The sequence below is a fragment of the Triplophysa rosa genome, linkage group LG9 (genome assembly GCF_024868665.1).
Source record: "Triplophysa rosa linkage group LG9, Trosa_1v2, whole genome shotgun sequence".
Classification (NCBI taxonomy): Eukaryota; Metazoa; Chordata; class Actinopteri; order Cypriniformes; family Nemacheilidae; genus Triplophysa; species Triplophysa rosa.
This window is the reverse complement of record NC_079898.1, coordinates 10811391-10830716: the sequence shown is the minus strand read 5'-3', so window position 1 is coordinate 10830716 and position 19326 is coordinate 10811391. Positions and strand designations below refer to the sequence as shown.

Sequence of the window (19326 nt, the reverse complement as noted above, 5' to 3'; positions counted from 1 at the left end):
AAACATCCCTTGCCACCCATCCCCAAACGTTCTCAATGGGATTTAAATCAGGGGAACATGCTGGATGGTCAAAAAGAGTGACGTTATTCTCCTGGAAGAAGTCCTTTGTCAGATGGGTGTTGTGAACTGCAGCGTTGTCTTGTTGAAAGACCCAGTCATTACCGCACAGACAAGGGCCCTCAGTCAAGATGGATGCCCGCTGCAACATGTCCACATAGCCAGCCACCGTTTGACGGCCCTTCACAACCTGAAGCTCCATTTTCCCATTTAAGGAAAAAGCACCCCAGATCATGATGGTGCCGCGTAGAAAACATCTCCAGTGGGATCTCCTCGTCATGCCAGTAACGTTGGAAGCCATCAGGACCGTCCAGGTAAAAAATGTTCTCATCAGAGAATAAAACTTTTTCCACCTGTCAATGTCTCATGTTTGGTGCTCCCTTGCAAATTCCAAACGGGCAAGTCTGTGGCGTGGAAGGAGATGTGGCTTTTGAAGACGTTTTTTGTTTTTGAAGCCCTTCTTGTTTTTGAAGCCCTTCTCTCGCAGATGCCGTCTTATGGTTATTGGGCTGCAGTCAGCATCAGTAAGGGCCTTAATTTGGGTTGAGGATCGCCCTGTGTCTTCAAGGACAGCCCGTCGGATCCTCCGGCTCAGTGCAGGTGAAATTGTTTTGGGTCTACCTCTTGACTTTTTTGTTCCATAACTATCAGGATCTTTTAAGAAATTTGCAATGACTGTTTTACTGCATCCAACCTCGGCAGAGATGGTAAGTTGCGAGAGCCCTTGCTTGTGCAGCTCAACAATCCTGCCACGTTCAAAGACAGAAAGCCTTTTTGCCTTTGCCATCAGGAGATCATTACAGTGTGACTGCCTGAAAAACAATATTTTTGTCAGATTTTAACTTTTAAGGCTGATGAACAGCCTGTTTGAGTTTAAATGAAGTTTTCAATAAACTGCCTACTGTTTTTTTGTCTCTTGCACCGGTTTCTTGTTTTGGCATTTTGAAGCAGTACTTATAACCTGGTTACGATCCACCAGCGAGAAATGCGAATACTTGTAATATTTCCCCCGGTTTTAAGATTTTGTTCAGGAGTGTATTTAATAAACCCTTGCTCTTATTACGCTATTATCATAGCTGATAGCCGTTAGGCATGGGCAAAGCTTAGAAATCGGGATTACGGGGGCTTTGCAGTGCCTTGTTTAGATTGAAGTGGTGGTGTTAATTTTACCTATAGTCACCAAACTTGGTACATATATTGCTCTCATCAACATTGACATCTTTCAGAAGTACAGTGATCATTAGCTCTGCCAAACACGACCTTAACCATTTTGGATTTAATGTGGATTTGAACATTTTTTTAAACACTCTTCATATGGTAATTCATGGAATTATAACCAAACTTGGTCAACATTATTCCAAGAAAGTGAAGATATTAGCTTTCTTTAAAATGTATAAGTACAGATTTTTGCATAATACCTGCAGAGGATTAAAACACAATGCACTCACCAATTTTAGGAAAACATTTGTTTTACTTATTTCACCACAAACCTTTTTAACCATAACAGTATACATTTTATGTACATAAGAATTTTGTTTCTATCACTGAAAAGCAGTACGTTTGACGACACGTCCTTCTTTATCAATAGCAAAATTGTAGTTTTTCGGGTTGTCTAGAGCCTCTTCAATCCGCTGATCTAGATTGTCCAATGTGATGAAGTTCTTTGCCTCTTCCTGAAATACAAATAAAGATATCAGGGTCAAAGAGAAAAAAAACATAACCCCAAAAAACTGAAATGATCAGATTATTAAATGTTTAAATTAAACAAAATACTAACATTTTCCCCAAAAAAATAATATGCACATATACCAAATGTGCATAAATGTTACCAAAAAAACTGACAACAGCAGCATTTCCCTTGATTGAAGCCAGGCATTTTGTTGCATGTTATCATTGCAGAAGTACAGAGTACAAGAAGTGCAGAAACCGAAAAATTCACCTGTAGTTGTAAAATTTCTCTCTCTTTCTCTTTAATGTAGTTCTCCAGCTCTTGTTGACGTAAGACAGCTGCTTCTCTCTGTCTCTGTTCTTTAGCCTCAGTCTCCCTCTGCATTCGCTGCTCTCTAAAAAAACAAACGGTGCACATTCACATTAAATTCAAACAACAGTAAAGTGTATTCTCACATTCACATTTCATAGCAGATCTACATAACTCACCGTATTTTTCTCAGTCTAAGGTTTTCAGCATCATTCCAGGCCATGAGTGAGCGATGCTCTTCAGCCTCCTGTTTGGCTCTCTCTTCTGCTAAAGACCCAACCTCTTCCTCAAATCTCTTCCTTAACATCTCCTCTTTGAACTCCAATCTACACACACACGCGCGCGCGCTAATATGTAAATGTGCAGCACATTTTGACTGCATTGGCTTTGTATAAGTATACATTAAAAACACAGCTGTCATGACCTTGATCAAAAAACATCTGTATGTACTAGAAACAACAACCTGTGATCGTCTTTTATACTTCAATCATTAAGCATTTATGTCAAGGTATACTTCCAATGCCTCAATAACACTGGTGACATTGTAATAAATCGAGAAATGTTGTGATGTCATGCACGCTTACCGCAGGGCTCTCGTGATCAGATTGTACTCTGTGAAACGCTCCTTCAGTACAACCATTTCCACTGGGTCCACGGGAGGGGGAGTCTTGATCCGTCCGATTTTTGACTTTGCTTTCGGGTCTGTGCGAGACTTTCTACCTCGAACGGTTTGAACCAGAACTTCGCTTTGAGGAGCGAGAAGACGGATGACAGGAGTGTGACTCCTTGAAATAGCCCGCAGCATGATACAGCCTGCGTTTAATAATCAGTTAACGTCTAATCTGAGTCAATTGTCATAGAAGTAACAGATAAAAGCATGACTATTTTACAGTGAGCGTCAGGTCGCCATGTTCTTGAACTTTAACCACGGAAGATGTTTCTTTCACTCGTGGGATGAATTGAACGCATTGAATGCTCTCTACTTCCACGCGCTGTGATGAAGTGTAACTGCGGATTGACTCTGAAGAGCAGATGATATGAAAATTCAGAAATAGTTGTTGAAAATAGATGTTTCTCACGGAAATTAACCATGACTTTACTACAAATTAAAAAACATGGTTACTATAGTAAAACCATGGTAACAACGAACTACAGGTTTAATACAGTAAACAGGGTTTATCGTTTTTTTGCTTCGGCCTAATATTATTATGTTAACCTTAAGGATATAATTAAACTAGTGTGATACAAAACATTGAAAAAGATATGAGCATAAAAAACTTAAGCCAAAAGACAATAAAAATTGTCTCTTCAGTTTAGTAAAATATTCTGACCAATCAAAAGCTGTCTAGAATCTAGAGAATCTACACCCCTGCTATTGGTCATATTAAAACAGCAGGAACCATTCAACATGTTCCCGCAATTTCCTGTTTTAGAGAAAATCTGCTACATTAAGCATCAGACAAAGCTGCATATTTCAAGGCACTTCTAGGTGGTCTTTAAACATTGTTGGCCTGTGTACAAAACCATCGTTACTAGCCTACACTTTTACAACCATGGTCCTTTTTTTCTGAAACCTAAAAGGGTGTTAGACTTAAAATTCCAGATTTTGTTGTGATTTTAGACTTTTAAACTATACATCTAACACAAAGGATCAAACGCATGCTGAATAAGAGTTATAGTTGTACTTTATTTATTTAGCATGTATTTAGGTGCACACAGCACCAATAAGTTCAGAGACTGCCGTGATGGACAGACTCGGTTTCTTGTTCACTTTCCAAATGATTTATAATTCTATGACACTAAAACATAAACAACGCAACAGACTTAAATGAGAACATGATATTTTTACCACAAATCACCATAAACACTAGTTGTAGAGCTTGTTGTTCTACTTCACAATTACATTCATGCTTTTATCACACAGAAGTCTAAGACTATGCCAAAATAAATTCTTATCATTCTCCAATAAAACATACGATACGAACATACAAACCAGAAACAGACACTGAGCAAATCAAGTACATCTTGTTAAATGGAAATCAATAAAACATTCTATAAGCGAACAACTGCTGCACTTTCTGCTGACAAGTTGAAGAACTACAGATGGTCAGATGGACAGTATCATGTTGGCTGATTCTTGGCCTTAAACCCAGTTAAGAAATTTACTGCCGAGCACCCAAAGCAAGATTAGATTTAACAATCCACCTCCACAAACAATTGGTTAAAAGTCTGCACACAGGGGATCTCCAGCTAATTATATGCTTAATGGGTGACGGAATTCAGACATAAACAATTTGGCATGTAATTATTTGCAGCACAATATACTGAACCATGAGAATCTGCCGACATGACACTGAGCTCTGGCTGAGTGAGTGCTTCCTTCAGTAATGTCTCCATGCTTGAACTCTAGAGTGTATAGAAGAAGGGGGACCTCTTCCAGTGGACCTCTTGTGTGACACAAGGGCGCGTTTGTCTTTAAAGCGATTTCATGATTAGGTTTGGGAACTTTTAGAGATTTAAAGAATGAGGGTTGAGTGAAAATGTAAAGGGCTGTGGATTTGGCACATAGAGATGGTTTAGGGTTAGTAGGATGGTTTTGGAAAAACACATTTGTGTGAGATGAGTAAACATTAGGATTGTAGATGATCAGAAATGGGAGGATTTGGCTCAGCGTTCGCTGTCAGAATGTAATGAATGTGTGATGTTAGAGATCACAGGGTTTCTCTGGGGTTTTAAGCAAGGGCTGGGATGGTGGAATATGTAAATCGAAGTTCTTCTCCCTCCAGGAGTTTCCTGTTAGAGACCAAAGTAGATGTAAATACAAAACAAATATATGCAACTTTGAAACAGTATTCAGCGATTTAAAAATAAACAATGTAGACAAATTACCTGTAAGCAGCAATCTCAACATCCAAAGCCATCTTCACATTAAGCAGATCTTGATACTCCCTCAAATAGCGTGACATTTCCTCTTTGGCATCAGAAATATCCCTCTCCAGATCACTGATCTTCCCCTACAAGTTCACAAAAAAAAAAAAAAAACAGAACGATTGGTACACACTGTATTTAATCAAAGACATGTATAGTACCAAACAGGATATTGAGCAATTTAACCGATTTTTTTTTCTAGACTTTCAGAATCAGTTCTAATGGTAGGTACTCATTGTGTCCAATAAAAACACAGCACTAAAGACAGAGCGAGTCAGCATCAATGACATTTCACAGATTGTGTAAGATTCATTGGTCACTGCATTTTTGGTGTCACTTTTACTTTGCAATGATTAACGCAAGGTATAGGAGTATAGGCCAGCCGTATTTTATGAGCAAACTTAAGAGTTGCCAACACAAATTGATTTGGTTGAAACTTGCATGCATTTTACAGTACCAAGTATTGCTTTGGCATTATTTTGTACTTTTCTGTTTATAACGCTTATCTATCATTGTAAATTGGCGTGAGCATACATTTTTCTTTACAAAGACATTGATCAGGTTGTATGCGATGCTCAGTTTCTATGGTAACAGTGTAATTATCTTCGTAATCAATGCTGGTGATGCACAGTGGTGATCTGAATTATACCTGGTACTTAGTAACTTCAGTGCCCTGTGTCTCCTCTAGTTCACCCAGTTGCGCGTTCAGCGAATCGATGACGTTCCTCAGTGCTTCGACCTCAGCTGAGCGAGACTGCAGCAGCCGTCTGTACTCAGCTGTCTCCTCACGCACCAAGCGCACAGCATCCTCCTGCTTATCTGTCAGCTCCACCACGCTGGCCACCTTCCCCCTGTACCAGGCCTCGGCCGCCTGCATGTTGTGTCCGGCCATGTTCTCGTACTGCGTTCGGATCTCTCTCAGAGCAGCCGACAGGTCTGGTCTACTTGTGTCCAGCTCCACGCTGAGGCTGGCGACCTGTAGCTGGACCCTCAAGCCGTCCTGCTCCTCTGCAAACACCTGTTTCAGGAACATCAGCTCCTGTGCCAGGGAGGCCACGCTGGCCTCTGCATCACAGCTGTCCAGCGCTATCCTCCCCGCTTCCTCCTTCAACCTCTGCAGGTCTTCTTCTGCCTGACAACGCCGCTGCGCCTCTTCCTCCCAGCGCTGGTGCAGCTGTGCATGCACCTCCTGTAACTGCTCCCTCTGCGCTTCCATGCACGCTTTATTCTGGACCACCTGGAGCAGCTGCTCCCTGAGGCCCCGCACCTCTTGGATGTAAAGCTGCTGCATGCGGGACGGTTGACTTTGCCTGCGCCGCAGGGCCTCAAGCTGCAGAAGCAGCGCCCGGTTTTGGTGCTCGAGATGTCGCACCTTCTCGATGTAGGATGCGAAGCGGTTGTTCAGACCCACCAGCTGCTCTCTTTCTTGGCCTCGAAGCTCCAGCAGCTCTGCATTCACTACACTGACATGATTAAGGTCAGTCTTCTCCCAGCGCTGAAGAGGCTGCGAGTGCCCCGACAACCTGGAGGAAGAGAGGGGCCCCCGGGAAAGCCGGTAGGTGCTGGGGGAGTCATCCCATCTTCGGGAGAGTGTGGAAGAGATGAAAGGTTCGAAGCTCATGATGCAGGATTTTTTTGTTTAGTTTTTAAATTATGTTAATGTTGATTTGTTGGTTTAAGTTGTTCTCTTTAAGTCCCCCTTGTTCTGCACACCATTAGTGGAGATGAACCGGCACTGCACCAGTTCAGAAATGCTGCAGAGCAGCCTGCTTTAATACAGGACACACATACATACACACACAGCCTCTGCTTTCTCAGCCAATAAACGTACTCGACAGTATCATGGTGCTGACGATTGGTTTTGCGTTTCTCTCTTGGTGGGAGGTGCATATCAGAGGAGGAAGGGCAGATAAATATATTTATACTAAGGTGACTCTCTGCACGTTCTCAGATTACTAGGTTTCAATAAATGGGAATAGCCACCATGGATTTATCATGAAATAAAATGCAAAGTTGAACAAAAAAGTTTTTAAAACAGTTTAATAAGCAAATGTGTTGGTCATTTTGTACTGATATCTCTTACAACATATCCACTTAGTATGATAGTACAACATTGTCCATGGCAGATAACATTTATCACAAATGCATCAGGGGTTTTGAATGCTTTGTATGGAACCCATTGTTTCTAACAATCCTAGTTAAGACCTGCATATACACATTGCAATTCCTTTGTAAGGCCTAAATAATACCTCTTAACAATACTTTTAGTTTTAACCCTCAGGCAATAACGCAACCACCGCAGTGCTTAGCAATTTCTTTCCATTATCAATAATAAAATATGGGCAGTAATTCTTCAATAACTCTACTATTAACTAAAATGAAGCCTTAAATGAAGCTTAAAGCTTCAGATGAGACTTGCAAGAATATTGAAAACCTTCTCTTCAGTTTTAGGGAATGTACAGGACTCTGTGGGACAATAATCACATCCATCATACTGATTTACCAAACTGTTTAGCAAACTCAAAAATGTCTTCCCTGGTTTTTGAACTGATCATAAGGCTAAATAAAAAAACAGATAATCTGCCTCGCACTTGGTTCTAAATTTGACTTATCCAATATGTTAATCTTTTTTTTACTTCAAAATCCCTCTATTGATGAGATCTTCCTTTATGTTGATCAATGCCCTTGTTTTCTGGTATATGCCGATAGGTGCAGCGTTCATTCTTAATGCAGCCAGTTGTCCTCCAAAAAAAACATTCATCAGATTGTTTGCTGACATGAAAGAAAATTAAAAAATCTTAAATTACTAACAACATAAATACACTACATCATCATTATAATGTTGCTGTATAGCTTTTCACTGCTACATTCAAGTTTAAACTATAACCCATAGTTTACTAACCAGGGCTCTGTAGATGCATCTCTAGACACTCCAAGACGTGTATGAATCCTATCTGGATAACGCACCACTAGAATGGTTCCATCAATTGGATAACCCTGTAATCCCCAGAAAAGGAATAGGTGTACATTAGAAGCTAAATTGTCATTCACACACCGAACATTCAACTTGACACAAAAACAAACAAACACACACTTACATGTAAATTCTGGATTGCTTTCTCACAGTCCTCCTTTCTGATATAGTTAACAAATGCACAGCGACTGGCAGGCAACACTCGCACACTTTGGACTGGCCCGGCACTGTTAAAACATATCGAATATATGCTTAAATGAACTCTACCATTGGAGAATTATTTATTGGGTTAAGATATTTACCATGTGCCAAACAAAGGAGTTCACTTACGGTCTAAATAACTGATAAAGCCTTTCTCCTGTCACAGAAGGCACAAGATCACCGACCCAGACAGGGAACAGTTCTCTATTTAAAAAAGTCACATCTCAGAATTCATACAGTTTTGAGGTAAGATCATATATGATAATTGCCTGCATATGCGCTGGTGTGTCTTACGGTGGATAATTAGGTGCGGCAGGGACGGGTGTATTGAGTCTAGGCTGATTTTGGGGAAGAGGTCCAAGTGGGACTTTAGCTTGAGCTCGTGGGTTTCTCTGTACAGGCATAAATTCACTTTCTCTAGGCAAAGGGCCAGGAATGACACCTGGACAGAAAATACAAGAATTATCAAGAATCTCAATGATTTACTCTGACTGACAACTGTCCCATTCACTCATTGAACTAAATAAACTTATCCATGCACAAACTTGCAAAACTTAAAATTGCTCATTATTTCACACGAAGCAGACGAACACTCCATTTAAATACAGTACCACATTTAAAAACAAGAATCTAAAAAAGAATGAATAAATAAATACCATACCAGATAGGCCAGACAGACTTTCTATGGCCTTTTCCACAGTTCCATTAATAATGAGGGCATTGGAACTCTGCTCTTTAGTGAATCCCATTTCCTGATAAAAAACATTTTATCATTGATGGACAACATAAAACTGAGACACAGCTGCTAACCAAATGAATACAGAAGGTGGTACACTAGTTAGTAGTTACATCCACTCACCATAAGCTGCATGATCTGCACCGTCATCAGCTCCTCAGCTGCATCCTTGCACGAGTGGTCCAGTTTTAATATTTCACTATATGTAAGTCTGGCATCATAATATCTCTGACAGATTAAAAAACATGATTGCGTATTAACATGAAATATTTTGTTAAAGAATTACTGATAAAACTGGCAGACAATAATATGATAATGATACCTTTAGGCCAACCAGTGCTTTGCCTTTTCTGTAAAGTCCTTTAATCCATTTGGGATTCATCGAAAGAGTAATTTCAGCATCTGTTAAAGCTTTCTCATACTGCAGCAACTTTTCATAGCAGAAAGAGCGATTCCCAAATAACCTACGACAGAAATGTAACATTTACATACTCGCTCTGCCGGATTTATCACTTCAAAAAGTGTGCCTGTAACTGTAATTGCTGAAAAAGACTCTTACTTATACTCTTTAGGGTTGTGTTTTATAGCATCTGTAAAATATTTCACAGCCATCTGCAAGTTTCCTGAAGCAGCATACTGGTTACCAATAACTAAAAAAAGAGGAATTATGAACATAAATGAATCAACTAAACAGCCTGACAAACCATTACAAGACAAAACCTCCAGAGACTAATAACAAATAAGGATGCATCGAAACGAAAATTCTTGGCCGAAGCCGATTCGGTGCATCCCTAATAACAAACCTGCAAACTCCACGCTTTTTGTAATGAAATCATTTGCATCTGCTGTATCATCTGACTCCGCCTCCTTTTTGTTATCAGTCTGCAAGAACACAGAATGCAATTATAAGCTAATGTAAAACAAGTCAAGAAAAAATAAACGTTACCAAACGTTCTCTGTTCCAACCTGGTTTTGTGGGTTCATAGTTCTTTCACTCTTCTGGTCTGACCCATGCCGTTTGTTGGAGTTTGGTGGACCGGCTCTCTTTTCAGGTTTGGGTTTTTGTTCCAGTTTACGCTTGGCAATGGCTGCTGCATTTGATACAAAGCAGCTACTCATGTCAAGCTCCTAAAACAGACAAAAAAGCGTCATCAACATCAGCATTGTATAAGCAAATTACTTGTACAAAAAAACAAGGAAGGAACATTGAGTAACAAGTCTAGAGATTTAACAACAAGACAACCTCTGGATCAACCGTTGACTCATCATCGTCATCGTCATCACCACTACTCTGCATAGGTGTTGTGGTATGGTGAGGGTCAGGAGGTACAGATGAATAATTATTGTTTTTAATTATATTTTTATCTTCATCTGTAAGTTTAGTTTGTTTTGATCCAGTGTCAACCTGTACCTTAAACAAAGAAAGACAAAATATATTTAGACTACAGTCTGCATATACAGATAAAATGAAGTCTGTGTATTCTTGCATATCAACAGCCTCATTTTGGCCGATATTTGCTGTAGATACAAACAACACATTTCACCTGCTTATTTTTTCCTTCATTTTCATTTTCCTTCTCTAATTTTTCCAGACGCCGTCTTTCCCTCTGTCTCTGCAATATTTCAGAAAGATATTACTTAAAAAATATAAGCTTATCCAAAACAGATCAAACATTATTTTTGTGCATGCCCTCACCATTTTTTTCTGTTTTTTCTTCTCTGCTTTTCTTTTAAGCTTCTCTTCCTCATCCACAAGTTCTTTGGCGGTTTTTGCTGCTTCCTGAAAAAAATGCACAAACTATGGTTATCAAGTAATACCACAAGGAATTGTTGTTGAGTGAACAACAAGTGTTTAAAGCAGACCTCAGGAGTTATGCATCTAGATGGTTTTGGCAGGCCTCGTTCAAGGAAGTTGCGGGAAAAGCCACAGTAACTGTTGTTTTCAGGGATGCCATATTGATCATAATCATAATCATCATCATCATCATCATCATCCGATGACAGCTCATACGGCGCTAGAAACACAAATCTTAATGTTTATTAAATGGAATTTAATGAACCGAAGTATTATTATATGAGTATAAAGACCTTATTTTACCATTAAAATTACAATGGGACCATTTGTGCAAACCACTAAATTTATTTTCCAAGAAAAGACTCTCATAAATTATGCTTTCTGTGACTCATGTACATTTGACATTATAATAGACTATCGGTGACTTTCAACAATACCTAGTAAGATTTGATCATCTCATATTCAAGACGATGTTTGAAAATGAGGACGACAACAACCCAGATTTTTTTATCAAATGTATACGGCACTGTCATCTGATCTTTAAAGGGGTAGTTCAACCAAAAATGAAAATTCTGTTAACATTTATTCACCCTCAGGTTGTTCCAGACCTGTATACATTTTTGTTCTGCTAAACACAAAGAAAGATATTTGAAAGAATGTCAGTAATCAAACCCCAATTTACTGCCATAGCATTTATTTCACACTATGGCAGTAAATGGGGGAGGAGATCTGTTTGTTTTAGGGCTGCAGCTATCGCTTATTTTAGTAATCGAGTATTCTATTGATTTTCTGTCGATTAATCGGGTATTCGGATAATAAGTACGTTTTCTTTATTAAAGAGCAATACTAATATACAAGAGAAAATAAGACAGGTCTCTTAAAATGAACAACTAATTTGTTTCCTTTTTAGAAAAATTTACATATTTATAGCTGAAATTGCATACATTCATATCTGTGAAAACTAAACCCATTTACTACATTCCATTGCCATATTACATTCAAAATGCAATATTGGCCTAATACAAATGTATAAATATATGAAACATTAATAAAAATAGAAAGAATAATTTCAAAGGTAAACAACTAACTTCAGCTTATGCATGATGCATTTAGTTTATCTAAATTAGTTTTAGTTTCTTTTTTTAATATTAAATAGTAATAAATTTGTCCACATAAAAATACCGAGTTAATCTGACTTTTATTTTGTCAGGTCGTCGGAAGACGCTTATTCTTTAGGGCGTTAGCTTCACTCAGTAAAATGTTCTGAAGTAAACTCTCAGCGCAACTCTGGAGGTGAAGTTCATGTCCTCATTCAGCGCAGACGCAGACAAATTCATGAGCATCACACGTGTAGCACGTTAAACTGTGCACTTCATTCACTCAGACACGCAGAACTGACAAATGGTATGTGTAAATAACAGGATTCGGCATCCACAAGTCCGCATGTAGTTTGATGGACTCAATGCAGCCGGAAAACAAGTTTCACTCGCAAAATAGACTAAAATCAAGTAAAATAGCAGTTCACCATTTCAATAAGCTATCACTTATTTATCAGCATGAGACATGCGTGTGAACAGACTAACATGCGTGTGTCTCACGGTGAATGCGTGAGACTTGAGCCCTGTAACAAAGTTTAGCGGGCTGTGCGTCAGTGATAACGGTCCGTGGGGAAACGCAGCGCTCCGTGTGTACTGTAGGTAAATGGATTAAACGAGGCTTCGAGGCAACACAAATTGCCTCGATGATTTTTTGTATTCGAATAACTTGAGTTACTCGAGGAATCGTTTCAGCCCTAGTTTGTTTACTGACATTCTTAAAAATATCTTTCTGTGTTCAGCAGAACAAATACATTTATACAGGTTTGGAACAACCTGAGGGGTAAGTAAATGATCTATCCCTTTAACTACGAACCTCTAGAAAAAGCAGAATTTGCAGCAGTATAATGATTTTGAATGTCAAATGGAAATCTACATTTGTAGTGTTAATTTGTATTGTAAAGTTGTAAGAAATGTAATCTTTACTGGGCATATGTAAAAATATAAGAGCAGTACATGTGTGAGGAAGTGAAGGAAATGTCTTACCAAATTGATAACCAAGACTTAGAGCATCTAAGATGCTGGGGCGTGGAGGTCTATTGGTGATAAAATCTACCATAGCCTCCTAAAAACAGAGCATACCGGCCACACAATAGATATGGGTTAGAATTTAGCGCCAAAGAATAAAAACAAAATAGTATCTTATAATGGCGGATGATGAGAATATAATGACTCATGGACAAAAGCAAACTTACGTGAGTGCGCATCAGACACGCATCATCACGCATGCGGAAGTATTCTATGAGAGTAAACAGAGAAAAGTGCTTTTAAAAGTTTCAATAGGCCTTACACGAGCGAAAGAAAAAAAGAACAGTGTGGTTGACCAATAGAGCACGTGATCGTACTACGTAACTTGTTACCCTCTTAAATATAACGTTACAGGTAAAGTTCGTAAGGACAAACCAAAGATATATAAATATATATAAAAACAACATGGATCACTAAAAATGGCGATTAGTTCAGAGCTTCAATGTACAACTGTACATGTATAAAAAGCATAAACTGTTAAACAACAAGTGTGTAGCACTACGTTTGAAGCTACATGTGCTCAGTTGGTTAAAGTTTTAAAAGTCGTCACGAAACGAGATGAATGTTGTAGTATCAGTGAGCATGCGATACTTACCGGGTCCAAATTTGTTTTTCCTAGACATTATAACGAATATATTAATGGATGTGATAGTTATAAAATATATAAGTAAATTAAGTAATTTCTAAATTATTTAACATTCCTTCCAATCGCTGCGTTTTCACAAGACGCCTCTCCACCTTTGCACGCACACGCCACGGACCGTGCGCATGCGCTGTCACTTGATAGATGGCGGTGCATTGACCACGTGATTTAAAAAAGAGGCAAATTAGGATGAAACAACTTTTTATAAAACTGTAATTTACTTTAAGTACATAGCATAAGAACGAAAATAATATTATTTTATATATTAATATAGCATGAAAAATCCTTACTATATAAATATAAATAAAGTGTCGTTCTAACCATAAAATATTAATGTGTTTATAAGAGCTTATCACAGAAAATAAATTGGAGTAGTTTGGGAATAGTCTTTTAAACAGTTCTTGGTAGGTTATGCAAGGCAAGCGTTGTTTAAAAAGTAACGTGTGATATTGGAGGACAGGCATACCGTATACATACATATTGTTGTATACTTGTATTTATAAATCATATAAGAAAAATAAGAAAATATAGGTTCCCTTCCTGCATGTTTGTTTATTTCAGATGTAGCCAATGTATTGACTATAATAATGCATTACTTACGAGGTTGTTCTTTTTTTTCTTTCAAAAATGTCTTAAAATGTCTGTGGGGAGAGATGTACAGTAATTGTATAGTTATGTATGTGACATCAGGGCTCTCAAGTGTCACGCATTCGCCGTGAGACACACGCATTTCAGCTTGTTCAAACGCTCACACGCCACACCTTGTATTTCTCACGCTGAAAAATAAGGGATTAATGGACGAGGCAAATGAAATGTGAAGATGAACAAAATGTGTCCGTAATTGCATAGGCGTTCACGTCCGATCACAATGCAGCAAAGATTTTTTTCCGTGTTCATCACAGCGCTGAGCATCACAACCAATCATAGACAGCGCATGGACGTAATGACCAATCAGAAGTTTAGATGAGTCACCGGCCGGCGTAGAGGAGGTTTGTTGCAGCTCGCTCGCTCGATCAGTCAAACCCATTTACTGTATTATAACTGGATTTTCATGCAGTCCGTTTCATCCTTTATAACTTTCTTTTTATTCCCAGATTAAATACACGTTTCATGCTGCTAAGAGACAATGTGAAGATTTACTAATGCAAAAACTGCAATATGATCATTCACAAACAGTTTGTCTGCCTAACGACTATGACGTGCAAAACGGTTTTAATGCATAATCATAATTACAATACCAAAGCATCCATTTTTGTTGTTGTTTAAATCTTGCAGTGCCTGTTTTTTATATTTATGAGGTGATCATATGCTCCTCTGACTCAAAGACATCAGCATCAGTCTTAAAGGGACAGTTCACTCAAAAATGAAAATTCTGTCATCATTTACTCACCCTCAGATTGTCCCAAACCTATATAAATGTCTTTGTTTTTCTAAACACAAAGGAATGTATTTGGAAGAATGTCAGTGACAAAACAGATATCATCCCCCATTTAGAATCAGAATCAGAAGGAGCTTATTACCAAGTACACAACGAATTTGACTTGGCGACAGGAGCTTAGTGCAGAAGAAAGTGTACACAATGATGCAAACATAGATGAAAGAGATGAAATATAAACAACACATAATTGTTTAAGGTTTATCGTATTGTTTCTTACAATGTACAGTTTCCAGATGCTATGTGTAATGTGCAGGTGTGCAATGTGATGGACAGTGTGTAGTAAGAGCTTTTTGTTCAGGCTGAGTATAGCCTGCAGGAAAAAAATGTTCTTGTGTCTGGTTGTTCTGGTGGTCAGTGCACTGTAGCGCCTGCCAGATGGCAATAGTTCGAAGAGGGAGTGAGCTGGGTGAGTGGGGTCCAAAGTGATTTTCTTAACCCTTTTTCTCACTCTGGAGGTGTAGAGATCTTGGAGATTGGGCAGGGGGGCACCAATAATCCTCTCAGCAGTCCTGACTGTCTGTTGTAGTCTCTTAATGTATGTTATGGATGAGCACAGGACAGACTTGATGATGGCAGAGTAGAACTGTGTGAGCAGCTCCTGTGGCATGTTGAATTTCTTCAGCTGGCAAAGGAAGTACAATCTCTGCTGGGCTTTTTTAGCGATGGAGTCTATGTGAGTGTCCCACTTCAGGTCCTGAGAGATGGTAGTGCCCAGGAACCTGAATGAGTCTACTGCAGCCACAGTGTTGTTCATGAAGGTGAGTGGGGGGATTGCAGGGGGGTTCTCCTGAAGTCCATCATCTTTTGCATGTTGATCTCCAGGTTGTTGTGATTGCACCAGACAGCCAGCTCTGCAACCTCCTGTCTGTAAGCAAACTCGTCTCCATTGTGGATGAGGCCGATGATGGTATTGTCATCTGCAAATTTCAGGAGCTTGACAGAGGAGTCTTTTGCAGTGCAATCGTTTGTATACAGGGGGAAGAGCAGTGGGGAGAACACGCATCCCTGAGGGGCACCAGTGCTGATTGTGAGAGTCCTGGATGTGAGTGTCATGACTCGGAGAGGAACAAAAGGTTAGGAGACTCAATAGCGGGAGAAAAGGTCTTTATTATATGAATGCCCACAACAGATCACCAAACTTGCTGACCACAGGTACCTCGTGAGCCCGTTGGGAGAGAGCTCGACCCATCGGTACTCACGGAAGAATCAGTAAAAGAATCCGGACAGGAACTTTGACTACCCCAGACGCTCAGCGGGGAGCAGTCTCGACCCGCTGGCAAAATCCGGATGATAGAGGTGATCCCTTGTGAGGAGGTGCCGGGAGGTGAGGAGAACGGAGGTCCGAGACGCCAGAGAACACTGAGGGACACAGAGGAAAAAATAGCGAAGAGCAAAAGCACTGGAGCACTACAACAACAAAAGCAAGACTAGGAGATATCTAAGACTTAGACAAAACAGAACAAGACTATGGCAGTCAGAGCTGACATATAACACGCAACGGTCTGACAAAAGACAAGAAAACAAGAGGGCTTAAATAGAGGGGACCTAATCAGCGGGGAATGAACAACAGGTGAATAATCATAAGGAGCCAGGGGGGACTGCTAATTAGGGACGAGCAACAGGAGTGTAGGTGATGAGGTGATGGAAACCCGTTGAGAGGAAAGCCTGAAGGGGAGACATGGGGACGGGGCTAATGACGTAGACACTAAACACGTGGAGAGCCGTCAAGACGGTTCCACAAGAGTTTGACAAAAAACAAATACTCACACAAGACAAGAAGGTCACGACAAGACTGAGATCACGACAGTGAGTTTACCCAGCTTCACTAGTTGCTTCCTGTCTGTTAGGATGTTAGTGATCCATTGACAGATTGGGGTGGGCATGGAGAGAGCTGGGTCAGTTTGTCTGAGAGAAGATCAGGCATGATGGTATTAAAGGCCGAACTGAAGTCCACAAATAAGATCCTTGCGTAATTCCCAGGTCTATCAAGATGTTGCAGAACATAATGCAGCCCCATGTTGACTGCATCATCAACCTGTTTGCTCTGTAGGCAAACTGAAGAGGATCCAGCAAGGGTCCAGTGATGTCCTTCAGGTAGGCCAGGACCAGTCTCTCAAACGACTTCATAACCACAGACGTGATAGCGACAGGTCTGTAGTCGTTAAGTCCAGTGATTTTGGATTTTTTGGGGACCAGAATGATAGTGGAGCGTTTGAAGTAGTGGGGAACTTCACACAGGTCCAGAGATCTGTTGAAGATCTGTGTGAAGATGGGGGCCAGTTGGTCAGCGCAGACTTTTAAACAGGCATGTGAAACACCGTCTGGGCCTGGAGCTTCTTGAAGACCCGGTTCACATCCTCTACACATACCTTAAGTGCAGGTAGAATGGTGGGGGAGGCAGGAGTGGTGGTTGCACGGTGGGTGGGTGAATGTGTGAAGTGCAGATCAGAGCGGGTGTGGGGTGTGAGTCTGGTCTTTTCAAATCGGCAGTAAAACACAACCAGATCGTTAGTCAGTTGTTGATTCTCCACAGACTGTGGGGGTGGTGCCTTGTACTTGGTGATGTTCTTCAGACCAGTCCATACTGACGTCGGGTCGTTGGCCGAAAACTGTTTATTCAGCTTTTCATAGTAGTCTTTTTTTAGCCACTCTGATCTCCTTTGTTAGTGTGTTCTTGGCCTATGGTTGTACAATATTTTATCCCCACTTTTGTAAGCATCCTCTTTGGTGTGACGAAGCTGTTTGGGTTTCCCAGTAAACCATTGTTTATCATTATTGAATGACGAGAATGTCCTGGTAGGAATGCACATATCCTCACAGAATCTGATATATGAAGTCGCAGTCTCTGTGAGCTCGTCCAGATCAGTGGCTGCAGCTTCAAAAACACTCCAATCAGTGCAGTCAAAACAGGCTTGTAAATCCTGCTCTGCTTCATTAGTCCATCTTTTTACAGTCCTTATTACTGGTTTAGCTATTTTCAGTTTCTGCCTGTAGGTTGGTATGAGATGAACTAGACAGTGATCAGAGAGCCGCAAAGAGTGATCATCCTTAATAGTGGTAACAGTGATCCAATATATTCCTGTCTCTGATGGGACATGTAATGTGCTGTTTGTATTTTGGCAGTTCACGGGAGAGATTTGCTTTGTTAAAATCTCAGAGGATGATTAAAACGGAGTCTGGATACTTTTGCTCAATTTCTGTTATTTGTTCGGGCAGTTGTTGATGCGCTGCGCTCACGCATAGTAGGGAAAATAAATAGGCTACTATGGGAATCAATGGGGATGAGATCAGTTTGTCTTTTTCTTTTTTATCATTTATCTTTAATGTATAACTTGCACTTTAAATTACATTAATCTTACATTATGTAATATTGGTGTAAATATGGCACATTTCACCAGAATTAAAAAGTAATAAATCATGCATGCTGCTGCAGTTTAAAGATTGCTTTTGTTGATGTTGATAACATTTTACTGTCTACAGTTTGTCTACAGTTTGTCAGTTTTGAAATAACTGATTAAATATAAGTATTCAAAGACAATGCATATAAAAGACAATGTACATTTAATGCTTTACCTAAGATTTGGCAACCTAAATCTAAGAAAAGTAGAGATGTGTTTTATTATTCTAAATTCTCCTGTATTAATGTTCTTTTCAGCTATGCTGAGACTTCTTCTTTTAAAGCAGAGCACTCTGGTTAACAATTCAGTAATGTTTTACACACACAGCTTGACATACATGCTCAGGACGATTTCTACAATTCTGTGGTATGTGTACAGTATGTATACATTGTGCACTGCTTGTTTGTTATTTCTTTTTATTTTTGATACATCATTTAATGTTTTTTAAATTATTTATTTCATTTGTCTAACTTTTATCAGATTTACCAATTTGTACAATTTTTATTTGTACTGGTCAGTTATAACAATAATTAAATCTAACTGCTAGAAAATCTTGAGAGAATTGGGTGGGGCTGAGGGGCCACTACTGAAACTTTCAGTGGCTCCTCTGCTAACAGATGTGATCTCACTCCAAACTTGTGATAAAACTTGAACGCCCTGGAATGTGTGTGCCTACCCATGAGGGGAAACCAGACTGGGCTGTCAGTACACAGAAGTGTGTGTTCAAGGACACACTGAACTGTGGTTCAAAAAGAGTTTACTGGATTTCAAGGCCATGAAAGGCATACAGCTTGCACCTGGGAGACCTTGAATAGTGTCTCAAAAGTTTTGGGAAAGCAACCACGTACACCAGGGGCACAAAAGACTTATGAGCTGATTGCCACTTTCAATGCTGAGACCATCAGTACTGCGGACTACACCTTTGACTGAAACCCTGATTCTTATACTTTATACATTAATGGTTGCATTTGCCTTCATATTTTTGTTTATAAAAAGAAAAGTAACAAATTAAGACATTTAATTGATTATAACCTGCTCATAACCTCTCAAGGGTT

The 19326-nt window shown here is 39.6% G+C and overlaps 3 protein-coding genes across 4 annotated transcripts; all 3 read right to left on the bottom strand.

The window, feature by feature from the left end:
• Positions 1-1508: 1508 nt before the first annotated feature.
• Positions 1509-2963, bottom strand: mrps26 (mitochondrial ribosomal protein S26). Its single transcript, XM_057342279.1, has 4 exons — positions 2620-2963; positions 2215-2361; positions 1997-2120; positions 1509-1730 (listed from the first exon to the last, which is right to left on the bottom strand). Exons 1-4 carry the CDS (start codon positions 2838-2840, stop codon positions 1599-1601), a joined length of 624 nt encoding a protein of 207 aa, XP_057198262.1. The 5' UTR covers positions 2841-2963; the 3' UTR covers positions 1509-1598.
• A 739-nt stretch (positions 2964-3702) lies between these two features.
• Positions 3703-6726, bottom strand: neff2 (neuronal intermediate filament family member 2). Its single transcript, XM_057342456.1, has 3 exons — positions 5613-6726; positions 4925-5049; positions 3703-4828 (listed from the first exon to the last, which is right to left on the bottom strand). Exons 1-3 carry the CDS (start codon positions 6582-6584, stop codon positions 4768-4770), a joined length of 1158 nt encoding a protein of 385 aa, XP_057198439.1. The 5' UTR covers positions 6585-6726; the 3' UTR covers positions 3703-4767.
• A 260-nt stretch (positions 6727-6986) lies between these two features.
• si:dkey-33c12.4 (uncharacterized protein LOC560112 homolog) lies at positions 6987-13568 on the bottom strand. Of its 2 annotated transcripts, none has more exons than XM_057342454.1 (18): positions 13388-13568; positions 12960-13003; positions 12751-12829; positions 10738-10889; positions 10571-10654; positions 10419-10487; positions 10118-10285; positions 9841-10002; positions 9678-9756; positions 9434-9524; positions 9197-9338; positions 8998-9102; positions 8800-8890; positions 8433-8580; positions 8268-8342; positions 8062-8164; positions 7866-7960; positions 6987-7735 (listed from the first exon to the last, which is right to left on the bottom strand). In XM_057342454.1, the coding sequence occupies exons 1-18, from the start codon at positions 13413-13415 to the stop codon at positions 7612-7614; spliced, it is 1839 nt and encodes a 612-aa protein (XP_057198437.1). In that variant the 5' UTR covers positions 13416-13568; the 3' UTR covers positions 6987-7611. The 2 variants fall into 2 exon arrangements, with proteins under 2 accessions (XP_057198437.1, XP_057198438.1); XM_057342455.1 differs by having other exon boundaries at positions 10118-10279.
• Between the last annotated feature and the right edge of the window lie 5758 nt (positions 13569-19326).

Excerpts from the sequence above, each read along its gene's own strand:
- mrps26 (XM_057342279.1), bottom strand. The coding sequence starts at position 2,840 with ATGCTGCGGGCTATTTCAAGGAGTCACACTCCTGTCATCCGTCTTCTC. Across the intron at positions 2,362-2,619 it reads CTGATCACGAGAGCCCTGCG|ATTGGAGTTCAAAGAGGAGA; the intron begins GTAAGCGTGCAT and ends GTGTGTGTGTAG. Across the intron at positions 2,121-2,214 it reads CTTAGACTGAGAAAAATACG|AGAGCAGCGAATGCAGAGGG; the intron begins GTGAGTTATGTA and ends TTGTTTTTTTAG.
- neff2 (XM_057342456.1), bottom strand. The coding sequence starts at position 6,584 with ATGAGCTTCGAACCTTTCATCTCTTCCACACTCTCCCGAAGATGGGAT. Across the intron at positions 5,050-5,612 it reads CTGAAGTTACTAAGTACCAG|GGGAAGATCAGTGATCTGGA; the intron begins GTATAATTCAGA and ends GTGAACTTGTAG. Across the intron at positions 4,829-4,924 it reads GTTGAGATTGCTGCTTACAG|GAAACTCCTGGAGGGAGAAG; the intron begins GTAATTTGTCTA and ends GGTCTCTAACAG.
- si:dkey-33c12.4 (XM_057342454.1), bottom strand. The coding sequence starts at position 13,415 with ATGTCTAGGAAAAACAAATTTGGACCCG. Across the intron at positions 8,581-8,799 it reads AAGTCTGTCTGGCCTATCTG|GTGTCATTCCTGGCCCTTTG; the intron begins GTATGGTATTTA and ends TTTTCTGTCCAG. Across the intron at positions 7,961-8,061 it reads AAGCAATCCAGAATTTACAT|GGTTATCCAATTGATGGAAC; the intron begins GTAAGTGTGTGT and ends TGGGGATTACAG.